Below are 19,504 nucleotides of genomic sequence, written 5' to 3'. Positions count from 1 at the left end.
TGTGGAACTACTGCTTGTATAGTCCAAATATTTTTGTGAACAATCTTTAATAAATTAATTCATTTTAGTCTATAAAAAATAAACTATTTTTTTTAAAAAATTATATTATTGACGGATATTACTCTGTCATTATCCTGTCACACATCTATTAAACCTAGAATGAAATAAAATTAGTGATTTCAAAATTTTTATCACTACTTTTATCACAAACGGATTCGGCAGTGCAATTATTTAGTGAGAAACAATTCAGTACCAAAATTCGTAACTATAAACAAGATGAAAATTATAGTTACGATATTAGTGATGAAGTATTTAGTGACCTTTCTGTCCCTAATTATCTCACTAGCTACTGAAAAATTAAATTTTGTTATAATTTTATTAAATTGGTCATTACATTCGTCACTGTAAGCTTTTGATTTTAATCCGTCACAAAATTTCATGATAAAATTCAATTTTTTAGCCGTGCTTTGACTTTTTAATTATCAGTAATGTATGTATAGTAGAGGTAAAACATGTGATGGTCTCGTACCTTAGTTTCATGTTCAAATTTCTATTAGCCTCATTTGGGTGAGGTAGTATTATGTAAATGTTTATTGAATCTGACAAATTTTTCTACTTTACCTTTGACTAAAGCACATTTTTCACATCCTAAATTTTATTCATGGAAAAATGCACAGTTAGAAAAACCTCAAAATATATGTTGTGCCGTCTGGTGTTGTTGAGTCTAAGAAGCCGGCACCGACGAAACAGTAAAGGAGACAGGATGTGTGGTACTATTGGACAATTGCTTCTGACGATATCCCATTGGATGGTCCCAGATACGTTTTAATCTTAATTTTTTTTGAACTCGTTTTAATCTTAATGAAAACGAATGAAATCGTCCATGTCTCACTCTCACACAGAATCAATGCCCTTCTTATAATCCATACCAACCTCCTAAAAAGAATAGGCGCCGAATAGAAACCAAGGTCACAAAACAAAAGGTTACTACTAGAATAGGTCTTGTTTTGAATACGTGGATGCACCTTCAGAGTCTCTTCCTACTTTGGTGGGGTCTTCTTCCGGCCTAATAATATTTATTTGCTTGTCTCCTATAGAATGAGATAACTCAAAGAAAGAATAAAGCTACACTTCCATTTTTTAAACATGGAAAATGTTTGTCGAGAGAATCAATCGGTATAGGCAACATTAAGAAATGAGTATCGACATCCGGAAGAAGAAAAAAAGCAAAAAAAATAGACGAGTGTGATAAATGTGATATACGATATAACGTGATATAAAAGTATAGATGGAAAAGTAAAGAAAAACTGTATCAACACTATTTAAGTTTCTTAAAAATCAGAAGGGTTTGGATGCGGTTTCGTGGCGGCAATTTGGGGATTTTAAGGGTAGTGTAATGAGATTGTGATTGGTGAGAAGCAATGGAATGCTGAGTTTGTGTGTAAGTGGATCCTGCAAAAGAAGAAGGATTATAACTGATACCTTTGCAATAGATGTGAAAAAAAGTGATTTTTTGATCTCTATGGAGGCGTCCCTTCAACAAACTTCATTGTGCTTAATGTGGTGGTGCCACTACAAAAAAGCTCGGCAATTGTGGCGGTTAAATTACGACGGTTTCCAGTGCATTACGTCAATTAGTTTTGGCCGCCGCAATTTGAAGGTCGGTTTTTTTGTTTTAACGACGGTCTAAAACCGCCACAAAATAAAATAATAATTTTTTTATTTTAATTATCACTTTGGCTCACTCTCACTCAACGCGTTGTCTCACCCCCACTCTCACTCTCACTTTCACTCTCGCGACTCTCACTCATCTCTCCCACTCTCACTCTCACTCTCGCAACCGATCGCACACTCATCGAATCATCGATCTCTCCTCTCTCATCGATCGCTCGCTCTCGCTCTTCGATCCGCTCACTCTCGCTCTTCGATCGCTCACTCTCGCATGCGTACAGTCCTTCACTACATCGGATGGGTATGGAAGTCTTAGTGCGAGATGAGTTTGGGCAATGGTTGGAGGGTTTCTATGCAGTGAAGCGAGGAGATCCGCTTCAGGTTGAAATTGAAGCACTTAAGCTTAGAATTGAAATGCTTTGGAATATGAACACTAAGAAAGCTTATTGTGAACACGGATTGCTTGGAGATTGTTAATTCACTTCAGGATGACAGGTTCAAAATTTATGAGAAGGCTAGTGATTTTGCTGGTCTTCAGTAGCGTGATTGGGACGTTCGTCTTTGACATATATTGAGAGATGTTAATGAGCCAACTGATTAGCTTCCTTGGAATAGTGAGTGATCATTTGCATGTGATTTGACAGAGCTTGCGATCCTCCTATGAGGATGAAGTCCTTGTATTAAGATATATGTTAATCTTTGTAACTAGTTGTTTAATGTTCCTAGTTACCAAAAAAATAAAATCAAAATTGTGTAAAATTAAATCATACGGACATCTTGCAATCTTGGTTTTGGTTTTGGTAAGACTTTGAAAAAGGATATGACCATGGTGCAATTCTGTATTAAACATGGTTCACGAAAATATATACAATATTATAGACCATTGACTTTCTGTAGGGGCGGCGGTTTGTTGAACCTGAGATATGAGTGCAGACACTTCACTGGAGCCGTGGAAGGTAACCATTACAGATGAGAGGAAAAACCACGGCCCAATAATGGCCAAATCTGACGAGGTGGCATGGCGGTGCTGTACGTAGAGTGGTGGCTGAGATTAGGAGAAAGAAAGAGAGAAATAAAACGAGAAGGATATTTTTGTCTATTCAATAAAAATGTGTTTTTTCTCACTTAAAGTGAAAACTATGAATTAGAAGAAAAAAATAACTAATCTACCGTTTCAAAATCTCATCGAGGCATTTTCTCTAAAGTCTTTCTCCAAGGAGTTGGTGGGTTTACTTTGATATTGGGAGGATCATTGTTACTGTAAAAGTTGTTACATTTCACTTTCTTTTTTCCTATTTTTTACTTGTATTGGTTTGAAGTACATTTTGTACTTTATTTCAATATATTTCTTATGGCTTATAAAAACAAATTGAAGGCCGCCCTCCACAATCTTATCTAACTAACTATACATTCTATTTTTCTCTATTTGCTTGAAATTTTATGACATCATATATCACATTTTTTTTACATTGGAAAATATAGCATGTATCTATCACCTTTATTATTTCTCACAATTTTCTTTCTCTTTTATAATTACTAGATAATAACCCGTTTCCGTGCGATGCTCGGACAAGCAATTCTAAGATTTAACATAATTAATTATGTAATTTATTAAGATGAACAAATTAATTTACATACCAATAATTTGTAATCTTTTCAATTATATACCGTGGTTGGCTAAATGACCAATGGAAATGTTTGGGTCAAATAACACATGGTTTTAGGTGGACCAATCACATTTAAGATAAGTGAAATAGAATTTTCATATTTTATTTATTTATAAATAATTTTATTGGTTCCTTGGGATGGGCTAAGTAACCCTCATGATAAAACCACTAATACATAGGTGACAGTAAACCGATTATTAACTTTAATAGATATAAAATAAAATAGATGTATTTTTCACCTTTTTTATATAATTATAATACAATAACAATGTTACAATATTTGTTGGAAATGCACAAACGCTAAAATGATAAGTCAAAGAGATATTTTAATGTAGAACCAAACATAACTAAACTATTTATTATAATTAGTAACACAAATAACATGGTAAAATTTTCATCAATCATCTTACATACTGACGTTACGTTCAACCATAGCATCCTTCAATAATAACTAAGTATAGAGTAGAATCATCACATCCATTTATCATTACAACATGTATAGAAAAAGTAGTCACAAAATAGGTTCATTTGATTCCCATCTAAAAAAAAATAGACAGATATGGAGCAATCATATAATTGCTCTTCACATTAGACAACATGCATAGTTGCAAGAAATTTAAGTTCCATATATAAACACACAAAGTACTACGATTCAAGAAAAGTCCAAATGAGATAATCAAAAGAGACTGATCAAAGTTACAACTTCTTCAAGATAGATTATAAGGTGAATACATGAACCCTGAATCTATTTGGCAAAAGGCATTTTCTATAACTGCATTTTGTGAACTGCAATAGTATCACCAAGCCTCCTAAATTAAGTCCTATAGAAGTCAAACCACCTGCAACATATCTCACCCTTTAAGCCAGAATTGACAAACCTTTCACCTCTTCTCTCACCAATTGAGTCCCAAAAAATTTCCGAATTGGTCCATGATCCATTTGGAAGGAGAACACTTATTTCGGGAGGCAAGTGTACGAAATATTCTTGCTGGACATGATATGGGAGAATCTGCGTATTTGAACTTCACAACGTACGTAATGCAAATAAATTAATACTAACAACGCAATAGTAAAGAAAAACACAACAAATCAGAGATTCATTCTCATTGATGAGATCAGCAGTGATATCAAGCATCCAAACCAACTGCTCACAATGCATCTTCAACTTCATCATCAGATATCAAGCATCCAAACCAACAGTGCACTTGGTTGTTCAAGTGAGTAATCATGTGAGGAGAATCAAAGGATGTACTTTAAAGTTCTTAAGCAGCAGTGAGGCTCATTGTGTTGTGTCTTCAGCTGCTACTTCTTTTTCACTAAACCTTAAGTCAAGAAGGCAAAGAAGACACATTCTCAGCTAGGATTTTCTCAATCAAGCCTATGAAGAAGCCAAACCTCTGTAACAAAAAAACAAAGGACCTCAAGTAAAATAATTTTTGACCTAAAAGATTTATATTGCCATTGTTATAGCATTAAGAAAGAAAAACTGGTCATCCAACATATAGGAAACAAAAAAAATAGATGTTTATATTCTTATTAAAAATGTAAGTAAGAATGTAAAAGAAAGAGAAATGAGAGCAAATGAGGATTATGATATGAAAATAAGAGAGAGCAATGTAAGCTAGTGAATGATACATTTTCTTTTTTTTGGAGGGGGGGGGGGGGGATTGTTGGGGTTGACAGAAACATCATAATCACCTAATAAAAGCACAACCCATTACATCCAATCATCAGACACTTGTTATTAGACTCAATATGAAATAGTATGAATATTCCTAAGTATGAAGAACTTGTGTAAAAATTTACATTAATAATATATAAATTTAGTTTCCAGCAGTATTAATTTCACTCTGAGGCTGTAAGTTTTTAGAAATTCTTACAACCAGCAATAACTTTGGGATCTCCACCTAAAGGGTAAAACTCCAAGGTTGTTTTCAGATTCAATATCCAAAAGAAAATATTTGGGAAAAGTTCTACTTCTAGCAATGCCAGCAACAATAAAATCATTTGGGAAAGAAAAAGGATGCGGTTATGGCTCTAGTTAAAATATCAAAAAGGACATAGAAGAAGTGAAAGTTTGAAACCTTTATCAACATATAATACTTCCAAGGTGTTAGTCAAAGTTAGCACATAATGGCACAACCATACATATCAGAGCCAAAAGAGTCAAGGTAAAAGACAGAAAAAAAAGGGGGAAAAACCTTCATAATGATTAAGCAAGTAGCTGCAAAAAAAACTAAAGGAAATCATGAAGCACTTGGTATATGTGGTGATGCCATGATCATTAACCCAACATGACCATAATCCAAATAAGCACCATATAAAGCCAAAAGTTAGCTTCCAATAAGAAAATGAAAGAACCATTTAAGGGTATAGAGATTTGATATTCTTTTTGTCCTGCTAAATCTTGAATATTTTAGACCACTTGAAGAAAAATCATTCTGGAATTGTGCTGGTGTCCACACAACTTGTAACCTGCACCTAATATAACTCCACCCACTTAAAGCAGTGTCATCAAATTGGCACATTTAACATCAGACGTTATCATAAAAGAAGCTCATAAAGAACACATGATTAACACATAATGGTATGACCATTAAACAAATCAATAAGTAACTAATTAAAATCCATGAATGTTTGAAGCTGTTTTAAGATCATGAAAAGACTTGACAGTGTTCCACAACAACCACACTAAGGGCCAGCTTTTATGATAAACAAATTGGCAGAGTTTGTACCATTAATTAATTAAAAAAACATAAATCAGCAGACTCTGCAAATCAAAAGGCAGTTGAAACCAATTGTTTACCTCTAACAAAGTACCAGCAGCAGAAAAACATGGAGCAGCAAGAAGGAAAGTGTCTTCCCCCGGATATAGGAAGACAGACCGCATTGTGCTCACTAAAACTGCCAACTACATCAAACGTAGCAACCAAAGGGGGGAATCAAGCAAACTACATTCACATACTGAATCTCCGAGAAAGAACCAAAATCCATTGAAAGAAGAACCAAAATCCATTCAATCAAACAAAGAATCAAACGCAGTTGAGGGAATTCAAGAATTTAGGAACTAACGCAGTTGAGGGATGGGAAGAAACACCAAACAATGACAGTATTAGTGATAAGATGATCAAAAACATCTATAGAAAATATAAATCAGAAATCGAAAAACTGATAAGATGAAATCAAAACATCAATGGAAAATATAAATCAGAAAACGAATAAAAAGATGTAGAGAAATCATATCTTAAGGCAAACCAATATAAAGATATAGATTATGTCGAAAACAAAATCAGAACTTGTTGCATGTATCATATATATATATATATATCTTAAGGCAAACCAACACAGTAGTGCTGTAAAAAGAAATCTCAATTAAAAAGAGGTTATAACATGAGAAATCAAATAGTACACTTGGTCCTTCCCCCTCCATCATTTTCTCTTCTCATGCTCTTGATATTCCCTTCCTCACTGTTAAATGTGGACTAATGGGAAAGGGCAAGCGGTAAACAAAAAAATAATAGATGACCCTATAACATGACATGGCCAACCCAGAGCTAGGTTCAAAAAATTAATAGGATTTACCAGCTAGGACAAGTTGGGAAAAAAAATAATTGGAACACAAACAACCTGCTTCTCGCATGAATAGTGCTAGGGCAATAAATTTAACTTGTATTGTTAATAAATTGCTACTCTGATGAAATCAATTTGCACATCACAGGTATCAACAATGAACTAAACTAAGTGTTAAAGAGGAAGTGGAAAATAATTATGAGAGAAAGGAGGTGTGGAGCATATTTGTATTTGTAAACCCAAAAAGGTCTAGTATTCTCATTGTTAGGAATATTATACCTCAAAAATCTTACATGCACCCCTGAGTTCCATCTCCTTCAATTATATAAACCTGCAATTGACTTAGTTATTACTCTGAGTCTGACGTACATAGAAAGTGAAATTATATGCTTTGGTAAATAGAAAGAAATGAAGACCTGATTGATTCCTCGATCCTGAATACTGTCAACTATCTTAGTGGTGTCATTTCCTTCTCGCGATGAACCAAGATAGTTCCTCCTCGCTTGTGTATGTCATTCACGCCCTTACAAGTTAGAGAGATTGTATTGTGAGCATAGAAACCCTTGTATCCACCCTTCACAAGACAATAATTTTTGTTTTAGATAATGAGATCAAATAAAGTAGATAGCAATATCAGATATTTACTCTTGTTTCAGATAAGTGAGATCAGAAACAAAAAAATATTAATGATCCAAACATGCAACATTACATAAAAAATTTGAAGAAAATTTTGGTGAACAATCACCATTGACAGAGGTTAACAGTTTGCATATGTAAACCAGGGAAGAAATTTGAAAATGCCACAAGGTATACCAAGTTCAGAAATAAGTGCCTCTTCACTGCCATAACCTTCTCCTTCCCTAACCCAAAACACACAGCCACCACACCTCCTACTCCCTCAACCATGGAACCCTTCACCCTTTCTTAACCCACCTATTTTCTCAACCCCAAATCAATACCTCAGCCCCAAAACCTAATCACAACCACCGCCTCTACCCCTTTCCTTACCCAGATTTGAAAAATCGAGAGTGAGAGAGAGGACTGATTCAAAAACAGAGTGAGTGAGAAGGAGCTATTAAGGAAAGAGTGAACAACCAACCATAGAGGCATGTCGGAGCTAAGGGGCGAAGCGATTGGTGGCTGGCCAGAGATTGCACGGCGAGCGGTGGGACGCTAAGCGGTGGACGGAGCTACGGCGGCGGAGTAACCAAAAGTGAGGACGGTGGAGGAGCTTTGTTTTGACCTCTGGGGTTTGCTGTGGAAAAGGATTCATGGTTGTTGATGCAAGCTTGCCTCTTATTTATCCTTTTGTTGATGCAAGCTTGCCTCTGCTTCTTCCTCCTTTCCCCTCTGACGAATGGTGGGAGTGGAGTTTGTGGTAGGCTGGTAGCGTATGGAATGAGGGAAAAGTTCCATGAATGAGAGGAAAAGTCAGTGATGGGAGTGTACTTGGTGGTGGCGTATGACAATCTCAATTGAACAGTGCGTGTAGGTGATGTGTGTAATAGGAATGAAAGTGAATGATGGGAATGGTCGACTGGAGTTGGTGGTGGTAGCGTATGGAATAAGAGCAAAAGTGAGTGATGGGAGTGTAGTTGGTAGTGGAATAGAATAGCCGTTGGATTATAAGTTGAAATAAATGGTCAAGATTTGAGGTTTCTTATGAATAGTAGCTATTGGGGTGAACTTTAAGTAGTAGTAGATTTGGGTATAAATACCTGAATTACACGTCTATCAAACATTTCTATATATAGAACTATTAAGCAATTGGGAAACAAATATGCAATAGTTGAATTTGGAAAAAGGTGTGAGTGGCTGTGGCTTGGCAACAAATCAAAACAGTCATCATAATCAGTGATCAATCACCAAACATTGACATTTTTTCAATATGGGGAGGTTGCTACCAGCTACTATCATAACAAAGTTTGTCATCACTTCTTACCTCCCGGGGAAAGTTACAAACAATCATATTTGAGGGGTTTGCCCAACGTGTCCATTATATCAAATTCAATTTGTTCCCACAACAAACTCATTCTCCATTTTCAAATTGAAAGGGATCGCTTTAATTATTATTATTATATGCATACAAATTACTAATTGTTTTCTGTGATTAGGAGAATCATATATTTGCTTTTCAATGCTTTATATCTGGTCAAAAAAGTTGCCCAACTCACACGTAAATTAACCTATTTTTCTTTTATATATTAATATCAATATGATATATACATGCATATATACATATGGACATATTACTATGAAAACTATTTTTGAGAAATAAACAAAGTTCTTAATCATGAAATGCATTCAATTATATATGTAATAAATTGACAAAAATAAAATAAATTTATGATTCAATTTATTGTCAATTATATATTTAATGCGTATAAATTGACATTAAAGTAAGTATCCATCGCTCTTTCATTTTTTTTTTTCTCCATATCGCTCTTTCATTTCATGTTTGGACGAATAATTAATCATGAATCAAAGTTTAACAAGCTTAGTCAACCCTCTTTGACGTGTGATTCCATAATTAACTTTGTTCTAGCATAATTTAAAGGAAACCACATATTATTCGTTTCATTAAAATAATAGTATTAAAAAAATAAAGTGATGTCATTGAGAGCACCAAATGCAGTTGGTAGATAAGATAATTTAGATCGATAAATATTTAGCTGAATGTTTGATTTTTGAGTGATGTGTCTAAAATAAAACTGTTAGAAAAAATCTACCCAATATGTTAGGAACCAATTATTCTAAAAGTACAAGCTGTTGGATAAAAGTTAATAAATAATTTTATACTCCCCGTTTATAATTATAAGACACTATTCAGACAATTACAATAAGAAAACAAATAATGAAGTTAATTAATATATTGATTTTATAAAAAAATTCATTCTTCCATAGTTACTCTTATTTAATGTATTGAACAGTGTTGAAGAGAATTAATTACTCGTGATAATTCAAAATTTATAATTACAAAAGTTTAATAAATGCAAGGGCATATGTGGAAAAAATAATAATTTTTTTCTAAAATCTACTAATAGAGAGTCTTATATTAAGAGACACCGAAAATTTTACATACATCTTATAAAAAGGAACGGATAATATATTATTATTATTCCTAAAACAACTGATCATTTTCATTTACAAATATATTTGGATCGATCAGTGCAATATTTTTTTTCTATTTCATTTTCATTCATTTGTATTTTTTTTTTCATATCAAATTACTATAATGTCTCTCATTTCTTTTCTATCTCACTAAATTTGTGTGTATATGACTATTTGGAGTGGTGGCCAAAAGAGAAAACTTCAGTGAGGGAACAAACGAACAAAGATCACAGCATTTTTTTAGGATATCCTCCAGTATTAAAAGTTTGTTTATTTTAGTGAAAGAGTGCTAACAAGCTAGCTGCAACTTGATGAGGCGATTATCATCTATTCTATTGATATTTGTTTGTATCCTAATATAATATGCTCTAATATGCTTCAATTTAGTCCTAATGATAGCGGTGACTCATTATTATGATCCAAAGAACCTTTCATTTGATTTTTATATGAATAAAATTAATCAAGCCTGGGCCCTTGAGATGGATTGAGGGCACATTTTAACTGATTGATTATCAGCAATAATACAAGACAAAAATTCTATAATATAATAGTTTTCTTTATTAGTGACATCACATAAGCACATACTAATTACGTGGAGATTAAAAGTTATCTGCTTTGTGGTAAAAGTAAAATAGACAGCCAATGCATTACCCATGATAGCATTCAAATCCGGCACAATCAAAATGCTGTTACTGAGCTGTAAATTGTGGGTTAAATGTGTATGGCTAGCTTGCATGTTAATAATTTGGTCCCGTACTCCCATGGTTTCAATTATTCAATTTAAGTCATTCCATTTAAAATTGAATAACATTAATCTCTTAGAGCATTCACAATGCAAATTGTTTATCTCTTGGCCAGTAGCATCGTTTCTTAAATATTTTAACCATTGTACCATGCTTATATGGAAAATTGGTTGATTAAATATAAGCAATCGTTGTTGTTTTGTGAATCAATTATAATTCATTCTTTCTCTAGGCTCTAGCATTATTAATTCATTCTCTAGCTTTCCTTTCCAGCATCAAGTGAAAAAAAAAAAAATTATCCAGTTTGCTTCCGGAAAACATAAAAAACAAAATTCGAGTTAAAACTTCATGACTTGAATTTCTCGAATCCTGTGTGGTATTTTGGGTTGATAGAAGTAGTTTTAAGCACCCCCAAACATAAAAGGAAATCACAATTTTAAATGCTCTTATATATATATATATATCTGTTTTTGAAAATATTATGTGTACCTATAATTTTAACCGCCATTCAATCAACATACCACTTACCGCCACTAAGTAGTATGTTAACCTGATTACTTATAAAATTGTATGAACATGTATAATCACTAATTTTTCTATGTAGTGGGTGGATTTAGGTATTTATAATTTTTTCCTATGAGTCCTCCACACTACCTACTGTATCTCCAAAGTCTGAAAGAAGAGCTAAAGGAGTTTCTTGGAAGCCACTCTTGGAGGCATTAGCTTTCTACGTGTTTGTGTGTCACTGTGTCTCTATATACATACCCCCAATTCCAAATGTCACAACACCCTGCACTGGCCTAGACCACAAGCCTCTCACATAATAATAAACTCAATTCATACTCAAGCTACCACTTGATCATTTCACTTTCCTAACTTGTCAATTTTCTTTCATCTTCTTCGTGTTTGTTTGTGAGTGACTTCAACATATCACAGTCATTTCATCAGAAACTTCACCTACACTGATCTCACCACTTCAAGCAGGGTCAATTTTTCAACTAGTCATCAATGGCAGGGAAAATCAAGAACAAGTTGGAGGTTGAATTGGGCTGCAGTTTCATGGCAAGATTTTTCAACCTCAAAAACAATAAGCTAAGAAAATCCTCTGTTCATTCACTACCCATGAAGGCTAGCAACAACAACAGCATCATCATTCCACAGCACAAAGAACAAGGCAAAAACGATGCCAAGAGGCCTCAAATTCTTGAACCAAACAAGGTTCAAAATCCAATTCCAACAGAGCCTCATTCATCCAGAAAGAGTACTTCTAGTTCTGCATACCGAAATTCGAGACCTTCAGATGCTGCAAGAAGCTCAATTCAACAGAGCCAGGACTCAAGCGAAGAAAGCAACCATAATCTGCAACTTGCTAGGATAAGCACTAGTCACCAGCCGCAGAGAGAAACCAACGAGGGAAAATCCCCAGCCTTGAAAATCACTGGGAACTTGCTTATGAATAACAGTCCAAGAAATAGTGTTACCAAAAGTCAGGATTGTGCTGCCAAGAATAAAGAATTGAACACTTTGTCAAGTTCTTATCGCAGTAATGGTGTGATGGGGAATATTATGAGGAAGGGCGGGGATGAGGTTGCACAATTTCGAAGTCCGAGGACAGGAAGAGGAGCAGACCCTGAGGTGTTGAAGCACATGGGAAATGAAGCATACAAGCAGGGAAGGTTTGGAGAAGCTTTGGCTTTGTATGACAGAGCAATTGCTCTTGATTCTAACAAGGCAACGTATCATTGCAACAAGAGTGCGGCTTTGATTGGCTTAGGACGGTTCGTGCAGGCGATTGTTGAATGTGAGGAAGCTATCAGGCTTGAACCTTCATATGGCAGAGCTCATAGCCGTTTGGCTACTATATATTTCAGGTACTCAAATGATAATGAATATGATGATAATGTTGTTGTAATTGGCTTCATAGATTTTGCAATGGACTAGTACAAGAAAGAATTTGGGTTCTTGCAGTTAGGACAATCCTACATCACATAGGCTCATATGTTTTATCAAGATCAGACGGCATAGATAAGCTTAACATTTGAGTTGTCTGATCTTGATTGAACAACTCATATTACTTGACTGCGTGAATTTAGAGATTCTATGACGGCACGAAATCCAAATTCTAGAACAAATGGGTTTGATTTCGGGCTATGGTGGGTGAAATTTATTTGTCTAAATCCAAAGCAGTCATTGCTCCATAACTGTTTGATCAAAGATTAGACGGCTATGAAGCTGTAACCGCACTGAATTTAGGACAAGGTGACTGCAGGGACGGGTGGGTGCGGTATTTGTTTAGTGGTTGCTTTTTCCTTAGAGATGAAATTTTTTGAATGCAGATTGGGAGATGCAGAAAAGTCACTGAATTGCAATCATGAAACCCCATATGTTGATTCTGTACTCACTTTCAAAGCTGAGGCTCTTCAAAATCACCTTAACAAATGCACTGAAGCCAGGAACATTAAAGACTGGAAGGTTATACTAAAGGAAACACAGTCTGCAATGTCCTTAGGTGCTGATTCTGCTCCACTGGTTAGTTTCCTTGGTCTATATTTTTTTTTGCTACATTTTTTATCATTGGATTTTGTATCAAAATTCACTTTCAATTGAGTTTCCTAGAACTCCCTAGATGAGATAATGCCTTGTGCTGACTAAAAATGGTTATGTGTGCCAGGTTTATGCTTTGCAAACTGAAGCCTTGTTGAAGCTTCAAAGATATCAAGAGGCATTTGCTAACTACGAGAAAATGCCAAAATATGACCTTGATTGGTGTAACAAATTATTTGGTGTGGCTCCCAGCGCTTACATTTTGATGACAGGAGCACAAGTTTACTTGGCAGCCGGAAGGTTGGTGAAAATGCTTTATTTTAGTATGCTTAACAACTTCTCCAAACACAGTTTTTGACTTTTTGTATTTTGCATTACATGTAAACAAAGAATATCAATTGAAATTTTCCGATGTATAAAAAAAAAGAATATCAATTGAAGAAATAAGGGACCATATAGAAATATTAAAGCTCCTTAAAATAGTAAGCTGGAACAACAGACCCGTTCATTTTATTCAAGAATTGATTCTTGTAAAAAATTGCAATAGGTAAACATGAATTAAAATGATGTGATTTATCATTGGATGCAGTAATGAAAAAAGTGGTTTTATAAAGTAATGTTATGAAATTCAGTTTTAAGATCTAAGAATTGATTATGTTTCTCTTATATCTAGCAAAATTGATTTTGAGATTAAAATCAAATCTTTAAAATGACTCACAAACATTTATTTTACTATCCAGAATTGATTTTACTCTAGCAAAATTGATTATGAAGTTCCCCAAACGTGTAACTAAACACTCTCTAAAATTGACTGTGATTATTATCCATACCGACTACTATAAATATTTTAAGCATATTTGATGTGTAACCTTAACCCTGTTTTTACATTTTTTGTGTGCTGACAGATTTGAGGAAGCTGTGACAGCATCTCAAAAAGCAGCTAAACTTGATCCGAACAGCAGCGAGGTGAATGCAGTGGTAAGGAGGGCTAGAGCAGTTACATCGGCCAGAATGAGCGGTAACTTGCTCTTCAAGGCATCAAAATTCACGGAAGCGTGCGCGGTATACAATGAAGGACTAGAACATGATTCCTACAACTCAGTTCTGCTATGTAACAGAGCAGCATGTCGCTCCAAGCTAGGCCAATTCGAGAAAGCAGTTGAAGATTGTAATGTAGCCCTTATAGTCCAGCCTAGTTATAGCAAGGCAAGGTTGAGAAGAGCAGATTGCAATGCCAAGGTACTTCAATTTCCACTTGAATATAAACTCTGGCATATACTTTCTCAGAAGTCTCACGTTGACTAAAAGTATGACCGAATAAGTAAATACATCCCCTCACACCCGAAGCTGGATATCTTGAGCTAGCTTTTAAAATAAAGTTAGGCCTAATCCGAATTCTGATATACTGGTTTGCAAGAAATAACATCATTTACTTAATCTCACTTTTTTTTTTGTCACATATAATAGTTGGAACGATGGGAAGCTGCAATTCAAGACTATGAAATGCTAATAAGAGAAAAGCCAGGGGATGAGGAGGTAGCCAGGGCTCTGTTTGAGACACAGCTACAAATGAAGATGCTGCGCGGTGAAGATATTAAGGATTTGAAATTTGGTTCAAATTTGGTTTTCATCTCTAGCAATGACCGGTTTAGACATTATGTAACCTCACCTGGTAAGTCATATTTGATTGCATCTTCTATGTGATTGAATTTAGGCATTACACATAACAACCACTAACCAGTTATGGGCAATTCAACAGGAATGTCTGTGGTGCTCTTTTGCAACAAGGCAACCCAGAAACAAGTATTGCTGGTGTTGGAACAAACCTGCAAGAGATTCCCATCAGTTAATTTCCTCAAGGTTGGTTAATGTTGAATATTTAGGCTTTCCAGCTTGAGGGATTGATTGTCAACTGAAAAATTTAATATAAGAACTTTGATCTCTCTAGCAAACAGTTAAGATGGCATTAACATAGAACAAAAATGTGAAAATTGGATTTTCATTCAGCTGTTCTGATTACAACATATAATCTTTATGGGAAACAAGAATTTTTTTATTGACCAAATGCCTCCACAGTCCACAGTATGATTTAACAAAAAAGAAACTCAATGTTTTTCCTTACTTATGATGGATTTACAATTTCAGGTGGAGATTGAAGACCATCCTTACTTGGCAAAATCAGAAGGTGTGAACTCTGTCCCATCCTTCAAAATATACAAGAACGGATCAAGGGTTAAAGAAATTCCAGGCAACCACCACCAATTACTAGAAAGTTCAGTTAAATTGTACAGCAGCTGAAGATAATCACGCCTCTTAAAATTACCAAATACACACAAGGAAATGAGGAACAGAAACCAATCTAATTATATCTGGCTTTATAGAAATGGCTTACCTTGTTACAAGGCAAAAAAAAAAAACCAAAGAAGAAGCATAGGAAAAAGGAAATTTTTTGTGTTAGCAGTTGATTCTTTTAATCCTTTAGTTGTTTGAGCAATATTTAATTCTTCATACCCCATGTTTCTTGCAATGTATATTGGTTTGGGAAACCTACACAACTTCAATTTTGGTTTTTTGTTTTCTTTTTCCGGTTGATCATTTTGTATATTCTTTACAGGAGTGGATTTCAATAGGGTTGTGATTGTAAATTATTTGAGCAGTTTGGTGAAAGGAACACAATTGCTGTATATTACAGAAACATTGTGGAATATATTAAGTTATTAACTTTTGTTCGAAACGGTTAGATTGTCAACTCCACCAGCGTCATTGATTGAAACAGATTATTGACATGAAAGAGCAGTACATGATTACATAATTAGGAATAGGTTTCTTCTATATTCTGTAGTATCAAAGCTTTTCACCGCCAATTAAGGGAATTTAAGTCTTGTCCCAAAATAGTAAACTTGCTCATGACATAAAATGTAGTGCATGTTTGATTTTGAATTGGGTATAAATCATAGCTTTTGTAAAAATCATTGTATTACAATAAGTAAAAGTGCAAAAACATTACTAGTGGTCAAAGACTCAAATGCTGGATCTTGTTGGTAGCTTTTATCCATTCATAGAAACACGAGCAAAATTTTATGAGAATATTGAAATTTCAGTCTCTGTTCTTTATGGAAGCAAGAGGTTTGTCGGGGCTCTTTGCTTACTATAGAACAAGGACATTGAAGTTGAGGTGCCAAATATCCATGAATCTAATTCACATCTTCATCACAATCACTTGTAAGTCCTATTGTTGGGAATGCTCCTTTTATTTACCGTGATCCGAATCGAGTAAGTGGAGGCAAATTATATAGAGCTGGCAATTTGGTTCCAAGCTCCAAGGCCAACACATTTAAACCCTTTTCGGCCTTGTGTTTTTGGCCCACTAGTATGTGCGACGTATGAGCCCAAGCCCACAAAACTCCCCCTCATTTGGTGGGCAAGATAGGGTTAACCCCAGAGCTAGCCAAAGCCCCACATTATATTATTTAGTTCTTTTATTATTTTTTTTAAAATGTAATTTAAAAATTAAAAGAATAAAATAAAGAAGTTTCCAAGTTTTACCCTTGAACCTTAACACCAAATTTGAATGAGTTCCTACACGCCCAACTCGGTGCCGATTTACCTAACCTGACATTGGTTCGCTCAACCTAATATCGACCTGGTCACACTGACAGTGACACGCCCGACCTGCCATGAACCATAAAATCTACTCTAAATTATAAAATTTACCCTAAACGCTAAAAATGGTCCTAAACCCCACCTGACTGAATCAACGGGCAACCGACTTGATGTTGACTCGTCTGACTTGTCGCGGACTCGCCTGAATCTACAGTAACACGCCTGACACGACACTAACACAACTGACCCACCATTAACCTAAAATCCACCCTAATGTTAAACCCTAACCCGAAACTTGCTTGCCATACTCAACGCTGACTCGGTAGACACTTACAAGGACTCAATGTCGACCCGCTTGAACCGACGCCAACACGACTGACATAAACCCTAAAATTGGCCCTAAACCCGACTAGAACCCCAAAATTGGTCATAAACCAAACTCGCATGAAGTTCTCTCGCTCTGAACCCTAACATTGGTGCAAATACCTAAACCCAACCCGAACCCTCAAACTGGTCTGAAACCCTAAATCGACCCACCCATTTTTCCTGCCCGACTCGGTGTTGACCATCCCGACGCTGACGCGCCTAACCCAACGCCAACATAAACGACCCGCCGTAAACGCTAAAATCAGCCATAAACCCTAAACATTAAATTCCACCATGAACCTTAAATCTGATCTTCCTTCTTCTCCTTGCCGACTTCGCGCTAACCTGCCTAAATTTGCGCTGACTGCTCGAATTTGTGTGATCTGTCGACTTGATGTTGACTTGTTCAACCCGTCGCCGCCTCGCCTGATCTAACACTGGCTTGCCTGACCCGACGTTGATCCTCTGAACATGATGTCGATCCAACCATCATGGTGTGACCCGACGCGTTCAAGTCGACTTGGCCCAGTGTGCTCGTTCGAATAAGTTTAACCATGGTGTATTGTAGGAGAAAGAGGGGCATGACTCCAAAATACTAGCAAAATGTAGAAATTCAAAAAAACTCTTAGGTAGTCCAAACTACTACATACCCACTGTAATCTCTTAAAACTCTTCAATTCTAAGGATTATTTTGCTTAGAAATAGTAGTGATCAAACTTTCAAGTATGAAGTATTTTGGGGTGAATATCTCAGGTAGGTGTAAGGGACACTTGCTAAATGAAGGCTACAACCAGAGTTAGATTCCATGTATGAGTCAAATATGAATGGAAGAAGTATAATGGATGTTCTGTACTAGGGAGATCTGACGTCGGAAACTGACAGAAAGTAAACCCTAGTAGAGTACTAAAAATATCACAAAAGGAATATTCTCATTAAATGTTCAAAAGGTACTTTTTACAAGGGGTTGACCTCTCCTTTTATAGAGGGAATGGTCATAACGTGGACTTTCTCTGTACTTGGGCCTGACAACCGGGGCCCAAGCCTATATACATATAAGACAAAACTAAAGGAATCTTCCAGCTGGCGCGTGGACCCATCCAAAAGAAGGGCGGGCTTCGACGTTGTTCCACAAACCCCGCCATGGCTGCTTTCGTTCATCTAAATGCTCGATTTGGGCGGGAATAAGGGATACTTGTGTCCCGCCCAGTCCACATGCCCCCAAGACATGAGGCTTAAGTAAGTTGAGTCGAAATGTCTTTATACGTTGCTTCATCGCCTGCCTTTATCATTTACCTCGTTCTCCTGATAATTGTGTCGCCGTTCTTTCATTTGTGTAGGTGACATGAGACTTAGGTTCCTTGAGCCGAGACGTCTTTACAGTATATCGCCATTCTTTGTAGTCATGGGCCTGTCGTCGCATTCTCGCCTTTTCATGTTCCTTTATATGTCGCCATTTTTTATTTTTGTCGATACATCGCCGTTATCACACCTGTCAATCACGTCTTTTCAACTGACGCACGTATCCTTCTTTTCCGGGATTTTGTTATCATTTGCCATAAATGCAGTTGTGCGTCTCGAGGAGTTACGTCTTTTCGTTTCATACCTTTTCAAATTTCAAATCCCACGATCCCACGACCCTTCGCAGTCTTTCCCACTCATTCTCTCTCTTCCTTTTTCTTCTATAAATACCCTTTTCACCTTTCACTTTTCACTTTTCTGAAAACCTTTGCTCTGAAAACTTTTTCATCGCAGCTTTTACTCTCTTCTTTGTTCTCCGGTGAACCTTGCTCACTCCGGCCGTCGTCATTGCGCGGTGCTCCCCCATCGCCGACGTTCTCTTTACTCAATCCTCCGCTTCTTCCTCCGGTGAGTCCTTCCCCTTTCTCTTTTCTTGACACTGTGTGTCTTCTTCTTTCTTTGTGTTTGGACCTGTTCATCTTCTTTTTTATTTTTATGAAATTACCCAGCATGTCGACACAAAATTTTAGCATTTCCTCCTTAGAGCTCACTTCCCCTTCTACGGAGGGGGAAGTTTCTGCCCCCACCGTTATCGAAATACAATCCTCGCCCTCCACTCACGAGGATTCCGGTCCCGCCGGCTCCGTTGATTCTATTCTCTCCTCTAATGGAGATTTGTCTTCGCCCGAATGGCGTTCCAATGCGCATTTAGTTGAAGATAAGTGTCTTTGGCGTTCCATCTGGGGTAGCCTTGGAAGCATCAGTTCGCTT

The 19,504-nt window shown here is 36.1% G+C and overlaps 1 protein-coding gene and 1 long non-coding RNA gene across 5 annotated transcripts; one reads left to right on the top strand and one right to left on the bottom strand.

The window, feature by feature from the left end:
* Nucleotides 1-3,989: 3,989 nt before the first annotated feature.
* On the bottom strand, nt 3,990-8,600 carry LOC130732223 (uncharacterized). 4 transcript variants are annotated; one of them, XR_009016978.1, is made up of 5 exons: nt 8,008-8,584; nt 7,325-7,482; nt 7,188-7,239; nt 6,145-6,249; nt 3,990-4,735 (listed from the first exon to the last, which is right to left on the bottom strand). It is a non-coding gene; the product is annotated as an uncharacterized LOC130732223 (long non-coding RNA). The 4 variants fall into 4 exon arrangements; XR_009016976.1 differs by having other exon boundaries at nt 6,145-7,239; nt 8,008-8,600; XR_009016977.1 differs by having other exon boundaries at nt 3,990-6,249; nt 8,008-8,573.
* A 2,826-nt stretch (nt 8,601-11,426) lies between these two features.
* Nucleotides 11,427-16,040, top strand: LOC130732202 (TPR repeat-containing thioredoxin TTL1). The gene is made up of 7 exons (XM_057584311.1): nt 11,427-12,633; nt 13,099-13,291; nt 13,434-13,606; nt 14,212-14,545; nt 14,774-14,978; nt 15,066-15,166; nt 15,452-16,040. The coding sequence occupies exons 1-7, from the start codon at nt 11,771-11,773 to the stop codon at nt 15,602-15,604; spliced, it is 2,022 nt and encodes a 673-aa protein (XP_057440294.1). The 5' UTR covers nt 11,427-11,770; the 3' UTR covers nt 15,605-16,040.
* The last annotated feature ends 3,464 nt before the right edge of the window (nt 16,041-19,504 follow it).

The sequence above is a fragment of the Lotus japonicus genome, chromosome 1 (assembly GCF_012489685.1).
Source record: "Lotus japonicus ecotype B-129 chromosome 1, LjGifu_v1.2".
In the NCBI taxonomy this organism is placed as follows: domain Eukaryota; kingdom Viridiplantae; phylum Streptophyta; class Magnoliopsida; order Fabales; family Fabaceae; genus Lotus; species Lotus japonicus.
The sequence above is the reverse complement of the archived record's forward strand: the minus strand, read 5'-3'. Positions and strand labels throughout refer to the sequence as shown.

Excerpts from the sequence above, each read along its gene's own strand:
- LOC130732202 (XM_057584311.1), top strand. The coding sequence starts at position 11,771 with ATGGCAGGGAAAATCAAGAACAAGTTGGAGGTTGAATTGGGCTGCAGT. Across the intron at positions 13,607-14,211 it reads GTTTACTTGGCAGCCGGAAG|ATTTGAGGAAGCTGTGACAG; the intron begins GTTGGTGAAAAT and ends GTGTGCTGACAG. Across the intron at positions 14,546-14,773 it reads GAGCAGATTGCAATGCCAAG|TTGGAACGATGGGAAGCTGC; the intron begins GTACTTCAATTT and ends CACATATAATAG.